Source organism: Sus scrofa, chromosome 5 (genome assembly GCF_054392235.1).
Source record: "Sus scrofa isolate SSC_HxYL_T2T_F1_AM1 chromosome 5, Sscrofa_HxYL_maternal_Yorkshire_Landrace_v2.0, whole genome shotgun sequence".
In the NCBI taxonomy this organism is placed as follows: domain Eukaryota; kingdom Metazoa; phylum Chordata; class Mammalia; order Artiodactyla; family Suidae; genus Sus; species Sus scrofa.
Genome location: NC_139387.1, coordinates 5,345,025 through 5,368,516, shown reverse-complemented (window position 1 = coordinate 5,368,516; position 23,492 = coordinate 5,345,025). Strand labels below are relative to the sequence as shown.

The window sequence follows — 23,492 nt, the reverse complement described above, 5'->3', positions numbered from 1 at the left end:
TTTTACCCTCATCCATTCGCCCCTTCCGCCTGGGTTCTGGCTGGTTTGACACACATACTGAGTGTCTGCTCTGCGTGGTAAGAGCATCAGCGGGGAGGTGTATCCAGACCTCAGTTGAGCTGATTTACACGCACGGCAGTTAGAACAGCTTCGTGTCCCTTAAGTCTGTAGCTTCGAGACCCATGGGGGTTTAAGGCCGGTGAGCTCAGATTTCCTGGGGTTGGAGGCCTTGGGCAGCCGTGGAGCCTGCCCACTGGCTGCTTCCTGTTCTGCACCCCTCGTGGGGTAGGGGTGCTGGGAGGTGCTCTTCAGAGACCGGTGCTTGGGCACCCCCCCCCCGGGGGGGGGGCAGTTTTCTGGAGGGAGGAGCGAGCCACGAGGAGAGAAGGGCAGTGGAAGGATCTTACTGTACGTTGAGGCTCATGCGTGGGCCGGAGGGCTGGCGGCCAGGTGGGCTGGGAGGGGCCAAGGAGGCCCGCAGCCCGCCTGCCGCATCGCCGATGATGGGTGTGGTGGGCGGACCGACCACGGGGCTGGCAGGCAAGGAAAGTGACTTAGTGACCATCAGCGGGCCTGGAAGGGACAAGGGTCCCTGTGTCTCTGCTGGACACTCAGGCAGCTGGAGCCCGAAAGACGAAGCTGGGGTGGGGGGCAGCTGAGTCCTGAGCCTCCTGGGAGGGCAGCGGGCAGGGCCAGGGGCACAGCCCTGACGTGCTTCTACTTGCTGCAATTAGGAAAAGGCCCCCGGAGCTGGACGGTGGTCCCTGCAGCAGCAGGTCAGCTCCCGGAGTGGGGCCCCAGGTGGGAGGGGAGGCTGGGCTCTGGGAGGAGCCAGGCACGGGTACTGGGTTTCTCCACATCCAAGGCCTTCCGGACTGTGAGCTGTGACAACAGCTCTTTCAAAGCACTGGTGCTTTACCTGGTTACCACGTGGAATCCCCCCCCAACCGATGTTAAAACGTGCTCAGCGTTCATTTTCAGCACGTCCACAGCAGTACAGTGTGATTTGTCCCCGTCCTCTGGGACAGAGCCTAACGTTACTTGATGACATTGTGTCAAACACAGGCACCACCGCCCACCACACCCCTGACCACCCGGAGGTGGACAGAAGCGTTTAAATGTGTCCACTTGGAGCCAGCTGCAAAGTGAATGAATGCCCTTCTTCTTCCATTCTGGAAAATAAAGGGCCATCACAGGCACCTCTTATATTCTTTCCAGCAGCTGAAAATGCACCCCTTTTCTCCAAGTACAGGAGCCTTTCTCTAAACATTGCGAGAGGTGTCGGCATTCAGAGAGCAGCGGGACCTTTTCTGGTTGGAGACTCAGGACCAGGGCCCATCCTCACACTCGTCACACTTGCGGACCCCCAGGTGGACACAACTGGAAAGAACGCAGGTGCAGTGTCCCGCATGGGGACCCTCTAACTGGCTGTGCGACGCCATCGGACACGCACCCACTTCTCCCTCCGTTTCCTCGTCTTTCCCGGAGGAATCAGGGTTCCCCTGAAACGGGGTCTGAGGGCTCCTTGAAAGCGTTAACACACAAGACAAGGTGGAAATACTACTATTTTAACAGCAGATGTGGAAGAGTTCTAACAAAGTAGGATAGGCAATCTTTGATTAATATGCTTTAAACTCCAGAGGAAATTGAATCATTTTCCAGCAAAATAGAAATTACGAAGTTGAACTTAAGTGGTAGGAAAGCCTGAGCAGACTGGTAACCACAAAAGAAATTTTAAAAAGCTGTGAAAAGATCTACCATCTATCATTAAAAAGGCATCAAGCGTGGATAATTTTTACATTAGTCAAATCATTCCAGAACACCAAAAGGGATATATAACATTCCAGTTCATCACAGAGCACCCTCAGACCAAAACATGATGAAGAAAACACTTGAAATGAAAACTATTAGCCAATCTAATTTATAGACATAAATGCAAATATATCAAAAAGTTCTATAAACATTAGGAAGCTTTGGTGCCGTATTTTAAAAGGGCACCCCAAGATCAACTAGGGTTTATTTCAAAAATAAGAATCCTTCAAGAATTAGCAAATATTCAATTCCTTACATTAGAAAAGGTCACATAAAATGGCAAAAAGGCATTTTATGAAGTTCAGCAGCCATTCCTGATAAAATGATATAGAATAGAGCAGAATATATAAAGTAAACAGAAATAAATGAACATCTTAGACCCGAGAGTGAGAAGCAGACCCTGTCTGCAAATGTATCACGCAGGTGAAATATTGAAGTATCGCCGTTAAAGTCAGAAACTAGACGGGCACACTCACTGTCAGGTCTACTCACCCCAGTTTTAGAGGTTCCGGCTTTTGAGATAAGACAAGAAGATGAAACAAATAGCATACGTGTTGAAAAACGAGACTTTTTTAGTGTATATGATTATAAAACCAGAGTCCCAGGACAGTTAGAAAAGCAGCTGGATTCAAGTAAAAAACACAAAAAGGCAATATTTTTTTTAACAGTAAATGTAACGAGTGAGAAGTTGTATTGTGAGAAAAACCCACACTCACACTAACGACAAGGCTATTGAATACCTTTGGGTAGGTAACATCTGAAAGGCATAAGACCTGTGCTAAGAAAGCTACACATAGTCTCTCGAGGTTACCAAAGCAAGATTGGAATAAAAAAGCGACACGTGCTATGTTCCTGGATGTGAAGACTCCATTTCAAAAGACAAAACCTTTCTCAAATTGTAAATAAAATTCTGATGAACAAAATCTCAGTGAATGTGGGGAGAATCGTTAGACATAGGTATTAAAGTTGACAGAGAAAAATAAATATGCGAGAATTGCCGTGAAATTTTTGGAAAAGGCTGGCATGGATGGTTTTGATCCACCAGATATCAGAACACCACAAACTTGATAAAATCAGAATAATAGAATCAAAATAGTTGGGTCCAGAATATACAAATAAATCAGTGGACACCCTACCGAGACGCTGAAATGAGCATCTCATTGGTGACTGAGCCCTTACACCACAAAGCTTATTTTTTCAAAAAATTTTATTTATTTATTCTTTTTTTTTTTTTTCTTTTTAGGGCTGCACCCGTGGCATGTGGAGGTTCCCAGGCTAGGGGGTGGAATCAGAGCCATAGCTGCCAGCCTACACCACAGCTCACGGCAACGCAGGATCCCCGACCCACTGAGGCCGGGGGTCGACCCCGCATCCTCATGGATACCAGTCGGATTCGTGTCCGCTGCACCGCAACGGGAACTCCCACAAAGCCTACTTGTTACGTCATGATGAAAGGAGCAAGGAACAGTTGGCTGGCCGATTCCAGGAAAATCTTGGGTGAGAGAGGCCCTGCTAAGCAAAGGAGAACACCCAAGTTTTGTACAGGAAAATTCTTCTCTCTGGAGTCATTAGCTCCAAAACGTGGTCCTCCTGAGGCCCCACAACCACCCGCAAATGCCAGGGGCCCCACTCTCAGCGTATACCTGGGAGTGGACTGCTCCACCCTCCCCTGGTCTAAGCCGTCATCGTCTCTTACTCCAACAGCTGCCCTGCTTCCTTCCACCCTCGATCTTTTAACAGTACACACACACACACACACACACACACACACACGCACACACAAAGTGTTAGCACTTGCTGTCTGGGTGGAAGGGTAAGGGAGGGCAGAGCCATAATCAGAAAGCCATAGTCACCCCCCACAAGGATCTCTTTAAAGTGCAAATCAGATCAAGCAAAGCTCCTGGGTGGCTTCCCACGTTGCTCAGAGGAACCAGCAAAGCGTCACATTGGCTACCAGCCCACCCACGACACACTTTGACCTCACTCGGTGGCTTTCTTCCTTGAACGCTCTGCTCACAGCCACCAGGCCTCCTGCGGTGCCCCCCCCCACACACACATACGCACACACACAGAGCAAGCTCGCCCTTGCCCCAGGGCCTTTGCACTTGCTCTCCCCCAACTTCCCACATCCACCCCTTCCCTGCTTGTCTTCCGTCACACCTGTGGCTCTTCGATCCACCTCGTATTTACCCCAGTTGTCTTTCTCATTCCAACAGAAGATACATTTCCAGGCAGGGCCTCAATCTTTTGTTCACTATCAAATCCCCGAGTGCTTAGAAGAGGCTGGCACACAGTGGGACTTTGATCTTTGTTTCAAGAAAGGGCGGGCAGGTGAACAGCACCTCCACAGTCAGCCACAGGAATGACTGCCCTGCAGCCACCCAGGATCCTCTGTCAGAAAGCTCCGACCTTGTCGTGATACAAAAAAATGGAAATGAAAACAAGACCCCACTTTTTTCCTCTAAGAAACTGGCAAATGTCTTGATTGAGACGGTCGATGCTGAAAAGGTGGAATAAAGTGTCTTAAGCCATAAAAGTGCCCATCCCTTGACTTGGCGCCTGCCCTTTGGAGAGTCTCCTTAAGGAAATAAACAAGGTGAACTCATGGCCTCGTTACACTACTACGCACAACATTTGTAAACCTTAAAAATTTAGCAACACTTCGTAAATGGTCTAAATGATGAGATGGTTAAATGAAATACGATATTTCAGAAGACAGATTACAATGCAAGGTATTTAGAATGTTTTGAGAAGTAGTTTAAGTCTCCAGTAAAATGAGTGCAATGCTCTACGTGGAAAAGGGCCACAAACAGTCCAAATGCTCACACACAAGGACACACATGCACACACGTACACACACATGCACACACGTATATACACGCACTAGTTTGTTTGTTTCTTTGTATTTTAGCTGCACCCAAAGCATATGGAAGTTCCCGGACTAGGGATTGAATCTGAGGGGCAGCTTCGACCTACGTCCCAGCTGTGACAACTCAAGATCCTTAACCCACTGTGCCACAGTGGGAACTCCTATTCATACTAGCATGGATGCTTGCTCTCTGCATGAGGAGTGAGTTGGGGCAGAGGCAGGGGCTCTGGAGCAGGGATTCTTGCCTCCCCCAGGGTTTGGGGTCCTGAGGTCAGAGGTGTGCGGGCAGGGAGAGCCGGAGGGCCAGCGATGAGGTGGAGAGGCTGCTGGGAGCCCAGCTCCAGGAATCAGCATGGACATGAATCCCCTCCACGGCCCAGCTGTGCAGGGATCAGCGTGACACCTGGGCCACAGCAAATCCCAGGGCCCCGGGGCGGGGGAGGGGGAGAGGGATGCACAGGCGTGCAATGCACGCCCAGAGGATGAATACACAGTACGTACCACGATGACTGTATCCAGGTCTGCACAGACACCCCTGGAACTCCAGCCAGCTGCTGGGCTCTTGTCTAGACACTGGGGAGTAACCCTTAAATAGGCTTCCCCGGCGGGGTCTGGCAGGGGAGGGGCCAAGACTGGTCTCACAGGTGAGCGGAGAGGGTAAGGGGCCCTGCGCTCTTGGCACGATCCATGGAAACAGGCCCCCTGAGGAGGAAACCACTGCTCTGGGAGGCGTTCGGGGGCAAATCCTTGAAAACTGGGGCCAGAGGCGCCCTTCTCCTCACCCAGCCAGCTGGCGGGAAGGTTGGGAGCAGGGCCGGGTTCCACTGCGGTCCCTGCCTGCACGCCCGGCGCTTTTCTCGGGGTCCCCAGAGCCACAGTCCGAGGCCAGGCTGCGGGTGCGGGGGGTGGTGGCGCTGACCATGACTGGTCACAAAGGGGGTTTCGCTGCCAGCTGATGATGTTTGTTGGCTGTTTGTAAAGATAATTTCTGCAGGTTCACAGCAGAAAAGGTAGAAACTACAACAAGGGCACAAGCTGAAAGCGAAGATCACCAATAGCCCCGCCCCCAGCGGCACCAATAGCCCCGCCCCTCGGGGCGCAAGGATGCCAGCCACTGACCAGAAGGTCCCACTGGCCCCAGGGGATGCAGCTGCATGGCTCCGCACCCTGTGCCACCAGAGAGCCCGCTGGCTCTGAGGGGCAGGCCCTCCTGGCTCTTCCATCAAGGACACCCAGCCTCCGGTCTGTTCGGGAACCATCTTCTGGTTCCCGTCCTGCTTCGTTCAGAGCCGCTCAGCCACCGCCAGCCTCGCTCCGGGTGACTGGAGCCGCCAGGGAAGAACAGATGGCTCTTGGTCTGGCGCTTTTGTGTCCCTGGCACGTCTCACGTGATCATTACATCTGAATGGGGAAAAATAGTGCTTTTTCTGTAACTAGAAGAAATGTTTCTCCTAATCAGAAAAGACACCACTATCTTCAGATGCAAATGTCACTTTCCAAAACTAACTGCGCTTTACATAAAAGGCCCCCTCAGGGTAGGAATCACAGCTGCAAGACAGAGAAGGCAGAGGGATGAGGCGGCAGGCACCCACTTCTGTCCGTGCTGCTGTCTGGGACAGGAGCTGCTCCCGTGGCCCCGCAGCTGGCAAATGCATGCACGCACGCCTGTTCCAGTGACTTTTTTTGGTCTTTTTAGGGCCGCGCCCGTGGCATATGGAGGTTCCCAGGCTAGGGGTCAACTCAGAGCTGTAGCTGCCAGCCGACACCACAGCCACAGCAACACTAGATCCGAGCCACGTCTGAACGGACACCACAGCTCACGGCACCGTCGGATCCTTAACCCACCGAGCGAGGCCAGGGACTGAGCCTGCGTCCTCATGGATTCTAGCTGGGGTTCGTTACTGCTGAGCCATGACGGGAGCTCCTCCAGTGACTCTTTAAATCAATGAAAAACAGTGTCCTCTTATGCACTATGGGTCTGACCCTATCAGAGATGGAGGAATCTTCTCTCATTGATCCAAGGGTATTCACGGAACCTTGTTTTACCAAACGATTGTCTCTGTCGATATCCCAGCGGAATACAGACCACTGCACCAAAAAGAAAATGCCTGGTCCCCTTTGTGACTACACAACAGTCTTGGCAAAATATATTACAATGTCCCAGAGTTCCCACTGTGGCTCCGTGGGCTAAGGACCTGATGTTGTGCTGAGAGGATGTGGGTTTGAACCCTGACCTCGCTCCGTGGGTTAAGGATCCGGCATTCCCACAAGCTGTGGCGTAGGTCGCAGAAGTGGCTCAGGTCCCACGTTGCTGTGGCCGTGGCGTGGGTCGGCAGCTGCAGCTCCCATTTGACCCCTGGCCGGGGGAACTTCCCCATGCTGCAGGTACAGCCCTAAAAAGAAAAAAGAGAGAATGTCCCAATATAGGAATCATCAAAGAGCTGACTAATCACAGTTCACTTTTACGGAACTGAGACCGATTCCTCAGTCTCACACACAGCCGCGACCTCGTATCCTGTTTAGTAAAAAGCAAGCTTTCTAGTGTGATCCTGTGGTCCCAAATCCTGCCACTGCTTAGAATCATGAACCAAGCCCCCCCCGCCACCAACCAGTGGGTGTCACAGGGAGGCAGCACAGGTCTGTGCAGAATTCACCCCGCCCCGGCTCCAGGGCTCCCCGCCCCCACAGCCCAGTGCCTTGGACACCACTTTCCACTCCGAGCCGGGTCTCCCAGAGCACACAGTGCCAGTTGATGAACTGGAGGAGCCCCACGGGCCCAGGGCTGGTCCCACTTGGGTGACTGGAAAACCCTCTTGCATCCGTGGAGCCACCTTGAGAGGAACCCGCTTGGCTCCACTCAGGTCCAAGAAGGGGGGTGAAAGGCACATGAAGCAGAGATGTCCCAGTCAGGCCACTGGAGCTGGGCCCGCCCAGATCAGCCAGCACACATGCCGGAGCCCAGCAAATGCTTATTGCCCTGGAGGTTCTGTGGTTTGTTACGCAGCAATAGCTGACCCATTCAGGTGTGAATTTCTAATTGGTAAGAAATCAAAGGGGCTGAGCTCAGAGTACAGGAAGGTGGCTTTTTGGCTGTCACTGTTCCTTGACTCTGGGCAACTCTGCAAAGGGACTCGTGACACCCTTCCTGTGGCCTTCAGGGTGACAGTCACCTGGTGGTACAACATGCTTTAGCAAGGTCCATTCCAGCTGCCAGATTAGAAACATGTCTGTATATGAATTTAACTATTACAAGGTTATAATTAGCTAATCAGATTGTACGATTCTGCCACTAAGTTCTGTTCTGAATAGTTAGGAAGACAATTATACATTTTCCCCCCCATCATTCCTTACAGGAGGAGAAAAAAATATCCTGAAACTTCATACAGAACACAGCAGGTAGCAAAAACTCCTAATTAGGAACACTCAGTAAAGAATTCCTCCACTTTCTTTTAAAGAACAGTATAATTACTTCTAAGAATTGAAAAATTACTTCATTTGATCAAATATTTTGATTAGCAAAGAAATTAATTGTACTGTATCTTCATTTGTATTTACAGTGAATTAATGAATGCTAAAAATAACAACAGTAGAAAAACTGCCTGTCAAAAAAAAGAGATAAAACATTAAAAAAATCCAGATGAAAATAAGGTGAAAGCTCTGTGTGCAAATGTGCTGCTACAGATGACACCCACACGGTCAAGAGATCAACTTTGCAGCTTCCAGAGCCCCCCCCACCCCCAAACACACACACACAGGGCTGAGGGCACATGCTTGTCTATCAGAAGGGCTGGAGATCTTACTGATGCATGAATGAGCATCAGTAACCCAGTATGCTGCTTGCAGGAGTGAGGGAGTGACACCAGAACTGCAGACACAGTCCCAGGCTTCCTGGTGGCATGACCACTGCCTACACTGGGACCTCTGACCAGACAGGGGTCCTTTCCAGGCAAAGAATGAGGGGGAATCTGGAGATTTCAGCTACTTTCCCTTTGGAACTGAATTAAGGTGTACTAAGACCCAGCACTGAGGGCACTGAGACCCAGTACTGGAGGCACTGAGACCTAGCACTGAGGGCACTGAGACCCAGCACCGAGGACACTGAGATCCAGTACTGGAGGCACCGAGATCCAGTACTGAGGGCACCAAGACCCAGTACTGAGGGCACCAAGACCCAGTAATGAGGGCACTAAGTTCAGTAATGAGGGCACTAAGTCCCAGTACTGAGGGCAGTGAGACCCAGTTCTGGAGACCACTGTTCACTGTGCCTCCTTCATCTATGCACCAGGCTGAGGTGTTCAAGAAGTTTCTCTCAACCCCCCACTGCCCTTTGGGGCAGCCATGGTTCTCCTATTTTTGACAAAGCGAGGCTCAAAGATGAGAGGTGAGGACCCACCCACAGTCCACCCTGGGAGTGGAGGACGGAGCTGAGGATGGTCTGATGCCAGAGCTGGGCTCTTCGCATCCTTCCTGATCCCAGCCACCAGCACACAGCGCACGTGAGGGGGGCTGCGTCAACTCATAAACACTGACTGAGCTTCTCCTGCCTGCAGGCTCTGACCCAGGCACGGGCAGCAGAGCAAGGAACTGAGTGGTGAACCGCAGAGACCCACCTCTGCCCCGGAGAAGTAGATGTTTTGAGTTACCCATGGAGCCAAGCAGGGGAGACCCACCCGCACAGCCCTGCCCCTCGGCCTCCCTCCCAGACCCTCTGTGCCCACCCTCTCCCCCACCTTGACCCAGGCTCCAGCCTTGCCCAAAGCATGGGCCCTCCCCACTGTGGGTCTCTAGTCCTTATGTCCGGGAAGCCCGGCCTCCTAATGTCCAGACATGGTGCCGGCTCATCCGAGAGCCAGATGGGCCACCTCTGCCCCGACACACACACTTAGGTCGTCCCCCGGTTCCCCGGGCTCACAGCTACCATACGGCTCACCATTCCCAAAGGACCCATCCGTCACCTCTGCAAACACCCAATTCACAAAGCCCTTGGCAGCATGAAATTGCCATAAAAGGCAGGGACATAGACAAAACATTTAAGCCACCCCTTCGACCCTTTAATGATTCAATAAACTCATGGCTGAAGTCATTTATGAAACTATTAAAATAAATTCTTCCACCCAAATAAATTACATACCATATAATCACATCATTACAAAACATTATACATTAACCACGCACTCACTCAAGAAGGAGAGAATAAAAAAAATAATGCAAACATTTGGTGTTTGCTACGTTCGGAACCATACAAAGCTCCTCAACTCAATCCGAGGAACAACCCTGCGGAACCAACACTCAGACGGGTCTCGCTGACAGGAGGAGGCGGAGAGCAGGGGCCTGGTGCTGGTCAGAACCCTAATCCCGGCTCTGGCACTTCTAGCTGTGTGACCTGGAAAGGATGCTGTCCCCTCTCTGTTCCTCAGTTTCCTCACCCGTAAAATACAGACAGAGATGTGGCCACACTGGGATGCTGGTCTCTGACTGCAGGTGACCAGAAGACGACAGTGATAGGCCAGGCACCATCGCTAGGTCAGTGGGGTGCTTCTTCCTCTTAATCTCTCCTCCTGGACTGTTCAAGTGCAGGCCTCAGCAAAAGCCAAGAGGTGGAACTTTCTGGTTCCTTCACGAATGATCGGAGCCACTTCTGCTGGAGCAATCACCAGCCCCAAGGGAACTGGGAGGCTGCTGACCTGTCCTCCCACCAGCCTGGGCACCAGGGCTGGCCCAGGGCCTGGCACACATGTCACTCACATTTGCTGAATGTGGGAAGTCATGTGGGATCTGAACACAGGCAGCTCATCTCCGAGCTGGACGCGTAGCTGTGGGGTCCCCCCTCTGAGCTGGACACGGAGCTGTATGGTGATAATGAAGGTGCTGGTGCCATCTGGAGCCCGGATTTGCTCTTTGAGGCTTGTTCGGGGCGATGGCTTCTTGGACCGACTCCTGGCTACTTGATCTGGTCATGACCTTGTAGAATCAATGGTACAGCTCAACACGGGCACCTCGTGGATCCAAACATTGCAACTGAATTTGACTAGAGATGAGACGGTTGTGGCCCTGGAGGGACCGAGGGAGCAGAGGTCTGCCTGGATGGGCCGTGCCACGGGCCTCTTGTGTTGAACCTATAGAGAGTATCCCACTGAGGGCAGGATCCAGAAAGAAGCCGGTCCACACTCAAGGAGAATGCTTGCAACAGTGTTTACAGAGCGGGAGGTGGAGTCTCGGAGCCGCCGTGCCGCCTCCCTAGAGACGGGCTGAGGGCCTGGCCCCGGCCCCGTTCAGAGCAGAGACATGGGGTAACACTGCCCCTGCCCTCCGGGATCAAGGAACATCTGGAGGAGAGAAAATTCACTGGCTCAAATTTTCTTTACTAATTTCCAGCGGTTGCTACTCTGTTGGAAATTCAGTTGGGAGAGGCCTTCTTCGAAACCGCATGGATTCACGACCACCTCATCTTCTCCCTGAAACAGTGGTGCCTGAAAAGGGGTCTCGGACGGAGAAGGGGCCAGTGTGACCACCCTCCACAGGGGTGGGGAAGCAAGCCTGGTGTGGCCCCCTTGCATTTCTGCAAGAGGCGTGGAGACCAGGCCCCGCTTCCTCTGGCGGCCGAGCCCTGTCCGGCTTCAGGCACAGCCCCGTCTGGAGCCACTAAGGCAGCAGGCACCCAGTCCCTCGGCCGTCCGCCCCACTGGGGAAGGCAGGGGGCTTCTACTCCTTCCGCCTGGAGGCTCCAGATCCAGGCGGGGCCTGGGAGGCAGGGGCGCTTCAGCGCACTCGGATTTGGGGGGATTGCTGTAACCTTGCAAGAGTGACGGTGCGTCAGGCTGGTGGGCGGCCAGGGAACCTGAGCGGTTGTGCCCCTCACTGGTCCTTTGGGCGATGATGTTATTTTCACTCTGCCGCTGCCACGCGAGGAGGGCCGACAGTTTCCCTTTTCCTTTAGCTTAGGCACCATCGCAGCAGCCCCTCACCCTGGGCTGTCACCAAGGCCACCCCACGTGTCCCAGTGCCCCCCCCCCCAACAGGCCATATCCTCAACCGTCTCCAGGACAACGGGTAGTAAACATGAAGCTGGCAAGTGGAAAGCGAATGACATTTAGGGGAAATGTTCAAAAATCACCAAAATTCTATCAAGAGGACTTAGCCTTTCTTGCCATCAGGGGCGAGAGTGAATGACAGTAATGACCTATCTTAACAATTTCCTTAATTTATTCCCAATAAACTTCGGGCCTTTTCCTGAAAGGAAGTGTCCTCATTCTTTATACCATTCATTAAACTTACATGGACGCCATTATAATTTACAATAAAAAGAAGGATAAATTGAAGCCACACTGTCGGCAACTAATATAAATAAGACGTCCATAAAAGAGGACAAACATTTTGATGTGCCTTAGGTTTCCTCTTTGGTTGAAAACTACCATCTGAAATTCTCTCTTGGAAAAAACAAACCACCTTCAAGTTATTTAACATCTCGCTGGGTGACGGTAAAGGCAACACATCATACCCACAAGGTGAGCACAGATCTCACCGGCTCTCTGCTAGCGAGAATGTGACAAAATAATTACTCTGCATTGAATGAGGGTGTATTTTATTTAAAAATTCCATTATTTCCATGGTAATAAAGTAGAAGGATTTCGTATGGGTTTCTACTGTGTCTTTTAAAAAGTCTTTCGGCTCTGAGCATTATTTTTACATTCACAGAAGATACTGAAACGGCACTTTAAGACTCAAAAGAAATGTTAAACAGGAATGAGTTCTAAGAACAAGGGGATACTCCATATTTTCCACAGGGCGTTTTGAATGCAAAATGTTTTTCCCAGACGTGAAAAAGCGGTATTTGCTGAGGGCAGAAATTCCGAGGTTTTCGCCCAGTTGGTGAGCATCACATCACGTGAAAACGGTATCTGTGCCCGCGTCCAGGGCTTGTCCTGTTTTGTTCTTTTTCACTCTTCAACCAAGCCCCCAGGTAGCATTTCAGCTTCAACGAAACTGTGCCTCTTCTTTTCTGCCAGGCAGGCTGGAGTTTCTCATCTTGACTCAGACGCGATGCCCCCAGCGGCATGAAGCATGTTCGCTGGTCCTGTCTGCAAACCCTGATGATGCCTTGTCATCGGCAGCTCACGGGCCTCCGGGCAGCTCAGTGTCACAAGGGAGACGTGAGGCCCATGCACTGAGCCTGTGCTGGGGCAGTGACCTGCCCTGGTCCCTGACCCCGACTTTGACGTCAGTGGTGTTTAATGGGGCAGCAGAAGGGACCAAGCCACACTCCAGGATCCAGAAGTAATGCGGCATCTGTTGTGAAGGGAGCTGATTTTCACCTGCCCCGGGTGACCTCGCACAAGACACGGATCAGCACAAGTGTTTGAAGGCAGATGTAGCCGTGACCCCGTCTAAGAAGTGGGTCGTCAGCAGGTGTAACATCCTCACCTTACACCACGGTGCGCTTTCATCCTACTCGAGGTCGTATGAGACGTGTCGGCTACCCTCCAGCTGTCCCTTTTCCAAGAAGGGATTCGGGCTGGCTGGGGATTATTCACGGAGAACTTCCTTTGCAAGGAGAGGTACCCACTGCCTTAATTACATTTTGGTAATCTCCTTTTAATTACTTGCCGCCAAGCTTCCCCCGGAGGGAAGGACGGCTGGTGTCGTGTTTAATGAGCTTGAGGATGATGCACTAAGTATGCCTACTGTTTGTCACCTCTTTTCCTTCTACTAAGAACAGCATGCCAGGATTACACTTCCAGAATCAGCACCAGGTACACAGCCACGCCCTCCAACACAGCCACGCCCCTCCAAGCTAGGAACCATCCCCAGGTACACAGCCACGCGCCCCCACATGCCTGGGTACCATCCCAGCTGCCCTGGCGAAAAGCTAACCCACGTCTCTGCTCCGAAGTCTCAGCGCGTCTCCTTTGCTTAGAGGAAGGGACCTGAACTCTGAAGTAAGGGAGGCAGACCCCGGGGGTCTGTTCCTGCCACCTCCCCCATCAGCAAACAGGACAACAGAAAACCCCACCCCCAGCCCCAACAGCCCGGTCCAGCCCTTCAGCCCTTCAGCCAACCTGCTCCTGCTCCCTCCTGTCTGGAAACACATTCCTCACTGTCACTCATGGTGCAATTAACCCTGAAACCTCCTCTAAAGGACAATCAGCAAAGTGCTTTCGGAGGCAAAGGACACAGGAAGGCAAAATCAAGTCGAACGAACACCAGGAAGCCAGGGGCAGTGTCCGAAGGCCCTCGACCTGGGAACCCAAGAGCCGGTGAACCATGAGCAAGGACGGTCGTGAGCTGAAGCTTGGGCCCCGCCTCCTCCACCTGCAGGCTCCATGACCTTCGGACAGAGCCCGCGAGGATGCAGGGTGGTCAGTGGGATCCTCCAGTGGAAGCTGATGGAAGGGTCTGGGTGCTTATTTATAGATACTTGATAAGGACATGCTTATAGGGGTAACAACGCAGAAAACTGGAAGCCACCTAAGGTCCAATGACAGGGCATCAGCTAAGTCAATGAAGCTGACCTCTGGCCCAGGACACTGTCCCCCAGCTCCCTTCCCCATTCAAAGCCCCAAAGCCTGGGCTACTCCTGACTCTCTTTCATGTCGCACTTTCCAAAGGTGCCCAGGACGGAGCCACGCCCCCAGCACCCCTCCCCAGGGGTGGGCAGTCCTCCCTCCTGGCCCTTGGCCCCTGGCATCCACAGTGACTTCTCTAAAATGCAGCCCTTCACGCTGCTCCTCTCCACAAACCTTCCCTGGGTCTCCGTGTTACTTGGGGGGGGGGTGGCCCCTCGCTGCCCCCCCTCCCCAGAGAGCAGCTCCCCTCCCGCTCCTTCCCTCCCGGGCAGCAGCACCTTGGGCCAGGGAGGCTCCCTCCTCCCTGTCTTTGCACCGGCTGTGCCCCAGACGCCTCCTCCCCTGAGGTCACTCTGTTCACTCCTCCCCCTCCTCTGGGACTCGGCTCATTGTCCCTTCTCACCCAGGTCCTTCTGTCCCGCTTTATTTTACCCCACAGCACATACTGGAAGCTGACATCTGATAGACAGCCTCGCGTCTCGCCGTCTCCCTTGCCGGACTGCAGGCCCGAGGTTCACTGGACTCCAGGGCTCTGCTTGGGGCTGGTGCACAGCGGGCGCCGGAAACGCGCGCTTGACTGGGGAGAGTGAATGTGGGGTGGCACACAGCCGACAAAAGCCAGCCTGTAGAGACGAACTGCTGACATGGAGATGCCCGCGATGTCACAGTGGGTGAACAGGCTGCTCCGGGAGGGACCCACAGAGGCCGCAGGGCAGGAGCAGGGCAGCGGGGGTGGGGAAGCCCCGTGGTCTCCCAGCAGCAAGCCGGGAGCGGTTTCCTTATTTAAGATCTGGAGCGCAGGCAGTGCTGACTGCAGGGCAGACGGCTGGAGAAGCAGTAGGAAATGACCCCGGTTGCTTTGGAGAAGCAGGACTGGGGTACATAGTTCATCAAGTGATCTCTGCCGTTAAATCTTTTGCAATAATTCAATTTTATTTTTATATGGACATGTTACTTTGATACAAATAATAATGGTTTTGTTTTGTTCTGATTTGGTTTTTTGGCTTTTTAGGGCCGAATTTGCGGTGTATGCAAGTTCCCAGGCTAGGGGTTGAATCGGAGCTATAGCTGCCAGTCTACGTCACAGCCACAGCAACACCAGATCTGAGCTGCATCTGCAACCTACACCACAGTTCAAGGCAACGCCGGATCCTTAACCCACTGAGGGAAGCCAGGGATGGATACTAGTCAGGCTTGTTATTGCTGAGCCACAACAGCAACTTCCTAACAAGGGGTTTTTTAAGAGTTGAGAAAATTCCCAAAGACCCCTAAATTCAGCAGCAAAGTTAAGCTCTCCGTCCTTGACCCATCCCCAAAGGACAGGTGTATAGAAAATAGGGTTGGAAGTAAATGCACCAAAATATCAACGCTGTTTGTCCCTAGGAGGGACTAGACTGCTTTCCTTCAGAATGATTGGTATATTCCAAACCAAAAATCCACAACGGATACACAAACAAATAAGAAAAATCAACTCAAATACACCGCTAGTCATCAAACCACAAGAGGAGAGAACAAGAGAAGAAGGGAAGAAAAAAGAGCAACAAGAACAAATCCAAAACAGTTAATAAAATGGAACGTACACAGCGACAAGGACCTTAAATGTTAAGGCACTAACTGCCCCAACCGAAAGACACAGACTGGCTGAGGGGATACGAACACGAGACCCACAGCCGCGCTGTCTTCACGAGATGGGAGGGAGGACGACCCCTGAGCGGGGCGTGTTCATTCAGGAGAATTCCTTCCTTTACAGGGTAACACCCTGGCGAAAGCTGAAAGTGCATGATACTAAGCAAGGAAACCCTCAGTGCCAAAGGCAGGATTCGACGCAACCACCACAAACCCAAAGCTATAAAACAGGCACCGTGCTCGGCGGCTTTCTTAGGAACATCCTTCTGAAGATAAGGGCGTCCCCAGAGGAGAGGGACCGAGAGCCAGACTGCCTGGGGCCACAAGCCAGCGCTACCGCTCACCTTGGGGGCGGCTGCGGGCCAGTGACTTGATGTCTGTGCCCGGGATGCTCACCCATGAAACGGGGCGTCACGCGCACGTGCCTTGTAGTGAGAGCGAAGGACTGACCCAAGTTAACGTAGAAAAGGGCCTGAGAACAGGGCTCGCCCTCAGAAAGCACGACAGAGAGTTTGCTGCTGCTGTGGCTTCCACCAGGAGCCTCAAGCCTTAAAAGCAATCTGCTGTTTGCTCTCGTTTCCTAGAATGGATTCCAGATCGATGATCAAGGAAGGACGTGGGAACTCGAGTGTTCATTACAGAAACGTGTGTCCACCTGCAACTGACTGAAGGCCTAGCTCCTGGGGGGGCAGTACAGTATATCCTGGCACAAGCCTGCTGTGATTTAGCTGGTGCGTTATTTTCGGATTTTTCATGTCTGTTTTCATCTTCCCTTCCGTGAGGCCAGGGACCATGGCACCTGTGGGTCCGTTCTCACTCAGCACGGAATGGCGCCTGAAGAAATTCAAACGGGCAGAAACCAGATCATCACTGTCGCTAATGATGTCGGTCCCTTTTCCTTTCGAGATGGAGAAATAGCCTGGGCACAAAGAGCTTGTGCCGCTAGAGGAGTGGTCCCAGGAAGGAACAGGCGCCCTGTGGTCAGCCACGCACCCTCCTCCAGGAAGCCCTCCTAGACTGTCCCCAGGACGCTCTCACCCCAACTCCACGCTGCCCCCTACCCCAGGCTTGGCTGCTACATGGCCCAGGGCCTGGCACATAGTAGGTCCTCACAAATATTGCCCAGGTGGAGCCCAGTCCCCTCACTGCTGCCCCAGGGCTTGAGGCGCAGCGGCTCTCACGTCTCTGAAGATCAGACCATCTTCAGGGATCTCCGATTCCTAGAACTCTAAAATAACCAGACAAGAGCAGGGTCCCTCAACTTCTCCGAAGTTACAAAATAAAATAAAATAACGTCCTGATAAAGTAGAGGAGACATACATACCTTCTAACGGTTGTTGTGGAATTTATATCACTTTTTCATTTATAATGAACTAATTTAACTGAGGCGATTATCAATGTATCTGACGTGGTTTTAATCGGTAATCTATTTTGCACAAGCGAATTTTAGCCCCCTTTCAAAAGGAAACGCTTGTATGATGTAGGTATTCTTACCTCCTCCAGGTAACTGCTGAAGTTCTGGAGAAAATACTTCCAATTTATATGGGGGGTTAGATGAAGTCTTAGTTTTCTCAGAAAGTAATGATACTGGTTATCTGCTAGTTTGTAACAGAATTCCTTAAGAACTTGTCCAAAATCGGAGGCCTTTACAAACCCAGTGTCCTCTTTGTCCAATGCAGAAAATGCCTACAATTTAAAAAAAAAGGGCAGACGTTACTGTCCAGGGAATATTTCAAAAATATTTTAAGTATTGCTTTTCTGAATGGGAATGGAATCGTGTAGGTGCGAGTCCCTTGCAGATTTTAAATCCCGAGGAAATGCACATGGACTGAGAGACAGACAGGATGTGACTGGCGTAGGAGCTGCCGTGTCGCTGGGAAACTCGCCTTACTCACTCCTACCTGGATTCGCAGAGTAGGAGGAGTGAACGAGGAGCCGGTCCTCGCCTGTCCCAGGAGGCCAGTTCTACAGAGAAGAGAGGCTCCCGGGGTGAAGCACCTGCCCGAGGTCTCTCTCCATCATCAAATTCTTGCTCCCGAATGAAGCACTTGCAACTGGAGGCCCAGGGGCAACCCGGCCGTGTCGGGGTGCGTGGGGCAGGGGTCTCACCATTTGCTAAAATGGCCAGGAGGGGAAGTCACTGGACCACCCCACCCCAGGGCTTGCACCCTGAGACTGGTGTCCTTTCCTGGCCTTCGGTGGAGACCCCACGGCCCCGTGCCTGTGCCAAAGGGGCTGGGGTAGACATGCCAACCCACTCGTATAGCGGGCAAACCAAGTGCAAACATTTGCTAGAAGAAGGAAGTGCATTCTTTTCCATCTGTTGAAACAAAATCATGCCCTTCTATCGCACTAGAAAACCTGCCTTAAGTGGTAGGTTAAGATCTTATTTTTTTAAGGGAGAATTGATGTGCTGGCAGACCCACCCCCAGATGCCCCTGCGGTGAATTCTCATTCAGGACTAGACATGCCCCATCAGTCCACGGGGTGTTATATGCCTTACCCCGTTAACCTTAATACTGCCTGGCTTCAAGTCTGCATTTAGCCTGAGGTAACACGACACAGCCCCGTACAGGGGAAACCTGTGGCGCCACAGCCAGGAAGTGGGCTTTGACCTCGGCTCTGCCACCCACCGTAAGCCCTCAACCTCTCTGAGTTTAACGCCTTCGGTATAAAAAGAGGGACTTCGCAACTCATGCTGTTCCAGGTTTTACTGCAGCAACCTGAAAATGCACCTGTCCAGGGACCTGGCACGTAGGGGATCTCAGCAGATGTCAAGGAGAATGAAGGTCAAAGCAGAGCCGACTGAGCGCTCTGCGTAAAGAGGTGTTAGGAGATGCTCCGGCCTCGGGACCTGCACTTTCCTGGGGCTGCGTGACGCCCCCTCTGTCCATCCAGCCTGACAAGCCATGGGGTAGGTGGGCAAATTAAGTGTGCAAAGTCTCAGGGACCTATCAGACCCTACAAACGTAAGGCATTGCTTACAAATGTAAGGCTGCACTGAGATGTGTCTCCAGGGACAAGTGTCCGGCACCCTCTCCTAGCCCCACCCCGAGACACCGCATACGCCCCTCGCCTCGCTGCCTCACGCAGCCCCCTCTCCCTCAATCCATCTGCCAGTCTCCCAGCCAGAGACTCCCTCTCTTGCTTAAAACCTCGCCTCCAGGAGTTCCCATGGTGGCTCAGCAGTAACGAACCCAACTAGTCTCCACGAGGATGCGGGTTCAATCCCTGGCCCCGCTCAGTGGGTTAAGAATCTGGCATTGCCATGAGCTATGGTGTAGGTTGCAGATGCAGGTCAGATTCAACCCCTAGCCTGGAAACTTCTATATGGCAAAAGAAAACAAAACAACACCCCAAAACACCTCATCTCCTAAGGAGTATTTCTCAGAAGTGAGAACCACTGTTCTTCCCACAGGTTCCATGGACCTCGGTTTGAGAAACATCCTGCCAGATGTGAAGTGATGCTACTTTAAACCGGAAGAGGGCAAAGCCATCCTGCAAATGGATTTATTTGGCCTGCACAGGGCTTTTGACAAATCTGAAATATGTGCTGACATTTAGAAATCAGGAGGTTTCATAGCTTCTCATGAAATATACAAAGCTCTAGCAAAGCTGGGGCCATTTTTCAGCTCAGCAACCACTGATGGGGGCTGAGGAGAGGCTGCCCTTGGGGCGGGGCTGTGCCTCTAGCTCACTTCGCCACCACTGGCCCCTGTGCACATCCGAGTTTGTAGTCCTCACGGGTGACCACTGGGCCAGGGCAGCCGGCTGTGGAAAGGTGTACAGATGAGCTTTCTAGATGACTCGCCATGTGCTCATGCTAATTTCTCTCTGATCTTTAGGTAGTCTTTGAAATAAAGACACAAAAATGCTAAATCCTCAAAAAGAATTCCTATGGGCAAACAATATCTGCTCTCTGAGAGGAAGGCATTCCCGCTGGCTTCTAGAACGTTCACAGGCTGTCTGTCTCTGTCTTTCTCCTTCTTTCCCCCTGACCCCCTATGCCTGGACTCCTGGCATGGAGTGGGCACAGGGTTCCATGAGCAGTTCTCAGCGTTTGGTGGGTCTGTGATCCTGCAATCCTGCTCTGACGGTGCTGCCTGGATGGCGTCTGCCAGCATTGCGTGCGAGGCCCTGGATCCGCCATCTCACTAAACTGCAAGCCCTGCCCTCTGCACATGACATCTCTCTTTCTGCAGCTGCAGCTGCAGGGAGAACATGCATGTGGACCCCCGTGGGGGCCCAGCACCTCTCCGGGGACACGGCCAGAGCGCTGTCTTCCGAGGACCCTCCCCGCCCAGCACCCACTGCCACGTAGCTTCGATGTGGGTGTGCTCAGGGACACCCGCCTCGCACCCTCCCCACTGCTGGTCACCACGAGCCCTTGTGCCGCAGCCCAGCCCCGGCCAGCCTCTTCAAGGGCACCCGACACCTCCCATCCCCAGCCTGAGCTCACAGGGAGGTGCCAAGCCCCTCTCATCTCAGGCCTCTGTCCTCTGCCTCCTTCCCTGGAACCCCTCGCCCGCACCGCAGACCCAGACCAGGACTTTGGCCACGTGCCATCACCGCGGCTTTGCACAGAGCAACAGTGGACACACGCTTGCTCAAATGAATAACCTGATCTCCACCAACGCATCGAATTCTGATGCCCCCAGGAGAGCGGACAGAGGTGAGGGTCCAGGAGGAGGGGGAGGGCGGACGGTGGTTTTCCAGGAACGGGCCTGAGCACCAGAACCCCAGTCGCCACAGTGAAAGCGCCCCGCGTGTCATACCGTCGACAAAGCCTGACCCGAGGCGGCGACCACCTCCTGGATGCTCTTCAGAACCTCCTCCGGATTCAGGGTCGCAAAATCGAGGGGCACACGCTCTTTCTTCTCTCGCGGCTGAGGCCTTGTTGTCTTGCTGTTCTCCACTGCTCTCAAGAAGTCGAGGTAACTGATGGAATTATCATGCCAGCTGATGCCCCAACTTGTCCCCAAAGAAAGAAAACAATATGTTAATTAAAAACCCCATCACTTATTCACTCAACAAACACGTGCTGAGCACAGGAGAGTGTGGAGATCACGGGTGACATGGAGACACTGTTCCCTGGCCTGCAGGTGCACGTGTATGGTTAGCTGTGCCAGCAGTCGGGCACACAAACACAGAGGTGGAAGGCACCCGGGGAGGGCTATGAGAGGGAGGGGGCAGGGCCACTGCCAGCTGTGGGACCACAGAGTGTCCTGTCCTGACACTCTGAGACTTGAAGCCTGGACAAGAGCGCTCACACTTTGGAGAGCAGAGGATGGGAGGAGGAGGCCTGGTCCTGGGACTGAGGCAAATGACGGTGCTTCGGCAGGGACGTGACACTGCAGAGGGGTATCCTGGGAAGATGAATCTGCCGGCGATGTGATGGCGGAGGCGATGGGGAGGCGAGGTTTCAGGGGAGGGAGGATGGGGAGGCACCGTGGTCGCAGAGACCTTGGCCAACGAGGGCCCCGCACCGAGACGCGGCGGGGAGGCTGAAAAGGAGCGAAATTCCCCCAAGAAGAGAAAAGGAAAAGAGGCACGGAGTAAAACAGACAGCGACTTCTTTTTCAAGAATGGTTGAAGCCACGTTGTCAGCATGAAAGTGCCCAAAACACCCTTTTATGAAAGCTATATGGCTTTGCATTTTCTCAAACAGAAATTCCACCCAGCAGGAACTTCCACGTAGAAAGAGGCTTCTCCCTGCCCTCTGCCCAGACGCGGAAGAGGACTCCTCCACATTCTCAAAGAATACACGGCAAGAGCAAATCCGAGTTTCATGAGAATACAGAGCACATATATTAAGGATGTAAAATAATTCAAAATGCAGCGGAAAAAGTTCACCTTTCTGTAATTGAGATTCCCTAGGGATTGCTGGCCCTCGGACTCCCGCCTTTTTTGCGACAGGATGGAGTATGCGTCAGAGAAGAACAGCTTTTGGGGTGTCGGGGAGACAGAGAGAAAAGTTTCTAGCGACTTGGATGTCGGCTTCTAAAGAGAAGGAGCCAAGAGCTGTGCTTCTCCAACCTGCAGCTGCAGAGCCGCCTTCCACGGGCCCCGCATCGCTGGCTCGCGCGACGGAGACACGGAGGAAAAGGATAATCAGCCCTATTTCATCAGCACTGTAAATTGCCAACTTGGTATTAAAATTTAGTAATAAAATCAGATGCATATGCTAATCTCAGTATTATTTAGAAAAGTCTATTTTGGATCTAGAAAAGAATAATCTACATATAATTACAAAGAACAGAGATGTTTATCATCAAGAGGTCTTTGAGAAGAAACAAGCAACTGAGCAATGGTTCCTTATGAAGGTTTCGATTCATAAAAAAGTTGATCGCCCCCTTGACAGGTGGACTGCAGAAATTCCACAGCCCTTTTGTCGTTGTTTTTAAAAGGATCAAGCCTAACTACGCTTTAACAAGACTCTCTTGTAATCATTTAATTATTTATCTGGTGCTATTTTTCCGTGATTTATGTCCTGAATGCATTTGAATTCTTGTTCAGTTGGAAATAGATTTAGTGAGAAAAAACTCTGTTTAAGGGAGAAAACATACAGCCTTTTGAGGTTGAGATGGTCCTTCTTTCCCTACACACACACACACACACACACACACACACACACACACGCACGCACGCATAGACATTGGGCTTCTTTCAGCTCAAACACCATGGAGTGCTATCCTTCAAAATGTAACAGAAAATTATTTTCTCTCTAGGATTCTATATTCTGGCAAGCTAGCAATCTGTGGGAAGGAAAAACAAAATTTCAGACAAAGAACTCAGGAAATTTATTTCCTGTCCATCTTTTCTTGGGAAATCACTTCAGGAAGTACTCCAGCAAAATAAAGATGTAAATTAAGACTTGAAAAAGATCTAAGATATAAGAAAAGGGATCTGACCTGGGGAAGTCGCAGGGAGAGCCCCCGACGTTCTTTGGTGGCAGACCTGGAACAGGAGAATGGGGGGGGGGGGGCGGGCTCCATCTAGGATGGAGGGTGTCAGGGAAAAGCCACAGAGCAGAAGGTGGGACAGAATTCTGCAGAACAGCTGAAGGTTGACGATGGGGAACTTTACCTGAGCCTCGTGTTTGGAAAACAGCAAAGGGTAAAGAAATCACCCTGCACTTTATGTGCTTGGGAACAGCTTCCTACGCAGAGAACCATCTTTCCTCTAAGCTGAGAAATGATGCATGGAACCCGCCCCCCCCCCCGCCCCGCCACTCAGTTTTCCTACAACAAGGTGGACACAGAGGCCTGGGGGCAGACCACCGAGAAGGAAGTTAAGCGTCATTCCCTACTTGGACGCTGACTATTTAGAAAAGTCTATTTTGAATTATGCATATTTATATAGTCATAATCATGAAATGCTGTCCATTGGGTTTTGTGTTTTATAATCCACCAAGCAGAGAGAACCTCGCTGAGGCTGGAGGACATTTAAAAGTTAAATTTAACGAGATCTGCCAGAGAGAAATTGTAGCTGACAAACGATGGGATGTGGAATGGGAAAGTGAAGAGCGGGGTGGGGAGATCAGACATGCAGGAACTTGGAAGTGTCACTCTAAACCTTGCAATGAGAGAGAACCTGAACAAACTAAAAATCAGTGTCTTTTC

The 23,492-nt window shown here is 52.0% G+C and overlaps 1 protein-coding gene across 1 annotated transcript in view; it reads right to left on the bottom strand.

The window, feature by feature from the left end:
* The window catches only part of EFCAB6 (EF-hand calcium binding domain 6), a 221,323-nt gene that overhangs the window by 17,586 nt on the left and 180,245 nt on the right, over positions 1–23,492 (bottom strand). Inside the window, 2 exon segments of the mRNA XM_084955059.1 lie at positions 17,365–17,556; positions 20,646–20,841. Coding sequence (XP_084811185.1) covers positions 17,365–17,556; positions 20,646–20,841 — 388 coding nt within the window.